The sequence below is a fragment of the Sphaeroforma arctica genome (assembly GCF_001186125.1).
Source record: "Sphaeroforma arctica JP610 unplaced genomic scaffold supercont1.4548, whole genome shotgun sequence".
Lineage (NCBI taxonomy): Eukaryota > Ichthyosporea > Ichthyophonida > Sphaeroforma > Sphaeroforma arctica.
The window spans coordinates 1-2,402 of record NW_014036010.1 but is presented as its reverse complement, the minus strand read 5'-3'; the positions used below and the strand labels follow the sequence as shown (position 1 = coordinate 2,402).

Genomic DNA, 2,402 nt, shown 5'->3' with positions numbered 1-2,402 from the left:
TATATACGTATATGTCTTAGATTAGAGAAAGGATATATATATATATATATATGTATGTTTTAAATGAAGGGCTACATATTTGTTTTGTCTGTGTGTACTTATATCGGTGATGATCTATGCTTATGCGTATGTGTGGTGTGTGCGAAAAATCCTATGTGATGCACCTCCTTAACTCAAATGTTACCCAATTCATCGACTTTCATCCAATATGATTTAGTTTATCACTTATCAGTCTACCTTATGTTATATGACACCTACATTACCCATTGTCGTGAAATAACCCCTGGTTTATTATCTATTCATTCGGCTATCTCGATATGTTACCCATCTTACCCACTTTCATGAAAATAAACCCTGGTATATTACCTATTCATGAGGCTAACACGTTTTGTGAAAATAAACCCTGGTTTATCACCTATTCCTTAGGATGACTCGTTTCATGAAAATTAACCGTGGTTTATAACCTAATCATTAGGCTAACTCAAAATATTACCCATCTTACCCACTGTCATGAAGATAAACCCTGGTTTATCGCAGCAGCGTCTATCTGGTTATAGATGATCTCATCGTTTCTACATCTATGGAAAACCGAGTTTATCACTTGTTAATCCGCCTTACTGGAGATCTTACCCATCTTACATACCTTCATATAAGTAAACCCTGGTTTATCGCAACAGCGTCTGAGGGAAGAGGACGAGCTCCTTGGGCGAAGACTCTGCAAACGCATCGCAGCCGCGGTGGCCGAGTTTTGGCGGAAAAAATACACCACACACACACAGAAACAAACACTGGCGGGCGACAAGGAGCTGGCTGACGCTGCGGGTAAGAGTGGGGGAGATGGTGTGCTATTAATAGAACTAGTGGGTCATGGATATGTGTGCGTGTTCGTTTGTTGATGTGGGTGAGTGTGGGGTAGATGGTGTGCTATAAATATAACTAGTGGGTCATGGATATGAGTGCGTGCTCGTTCGTTGATGTAGGTAAGTGGGGGAGATGGTTTGCTATTAATAGAACTATTGGGTCACGGATATGAGTGTGTGGTCGTACGTTGATGTGGGTGAGTGTGGGGTAGAGGGTGTGCTATTAATATAATTGGTTGGTCATGGATATGTGTGCGTGTTCGTTTGTTGATGTGGGTGAGTCTGGGGGAGATGGTGTGCTATTAATATAACTAGTGGTTCATGGATATGTGTGCGTGTATAAATCGACGTATTACTGGTAGCACTGTCGTTTAGCAATCAAACGCATGTCATCTGCTATCTCAATGGTTTGCTGCGACCTCTGACAAGCCCGAAACCCCTAAATTCCTAAAACCCTAAACCCCGAAACGCATCGCAGTGTCTTGTACCTGTAGTTCATACTAGTTGATAATATGGCTTCTTGTGTGTATACACAGCTATTTATAGACATGATACACGCGCACTCATCTTCAGGTACTTACTCTTTTGCTCATTCTATAAATAGCCGACACACCCCCTCGCCCCGTGGCAGTCCCTACAGCACCACCAGCTGCAACTGCAGCCATACCACAATCTATTGCCAAGATTGTGCCTGAAAATGCCACAGATAAAGCACGCGCGGCTAGGTATGATCATGTATTGCATGCATATACGTACGTCATATTTAGGGAAATGAATTGTTTCTTTATACGTACTTTATAATTTATTGTATGCAAATACGTACATTATATGTAGAGAAATGTATTGTACGTATATACGTACGTTGTATGCAAATAGTTATATTTTATGCATATACACACGGTTAAATGTAGATAAATTTATCATATTCATGCACGTTTTTACGTCATATGTAGACATATGTTTATTTGAGTGTATGTAGGTACATTATATATAAGAATGTGTTTGTTATGTTTATGTACGTACATTTTATGTGGTCATACATTTATTCTGTGTAGGTATGTACGTTGTATGTAGGTAAATACACCTGTGAATACGTTTAAACGCATATGTACGTATATCATATACGTTTCCAATAAATTGGCTCAGAAGCGATGGCCATACGCATAAAGATATGGGCGAGGCAATGCTTTTGGCGTCACTATGTGTCGCGGACGGTTCAGCAACAGGAACAAAGGAATTAAAATCTGGCAGCCAATCGAAAGACAAGAATGATAAAACAATCCAATCAAAGGACACAGATGAAACGGCGATCAAATCCGAGAACACAGAGAGATCTGTAGAGAGTGTAGTGGCAACGGAAGGTGTGTGTTCGTGTGTGTGTGTGTGCTTTGTTGTGCCGTGTTATGTTTGGGCCGCTGCAAGACTGTAACAGACGTCGCCAAACTTGACACAAAACCATAAACCATAAACTCCAAACCCTGAACCATCGTGTCGCCAAAGGAATGCATTTATTGCTTCTCAACGTATGTCAGTCAGTGTCAT

The 2,402-nt window shown here is 40.6% G+C and overlaps 1 protein-coding gene across 1 annotated transcript; it reads left to right on the top strand.

Annotated features, from left to right (window-relative positions):
- Window positions 1–2,006: 2,006 nt before the first annotated feature.
- Window positions 2,007–2,221, top strand: SARC_14379 (hypothetical protein; the record flags this gene model as incomplete). The annotated part of the gene is made up of 1 exon (XM_014291488.1): window positions 2,007–2,221. A coding segment is annotated over one exon (215 nt), but the record flags the coding sequence as incomplete, so codon positions are not given.
- Window positions 2,222–2,402: the final 181 nt, after the last annotated feature.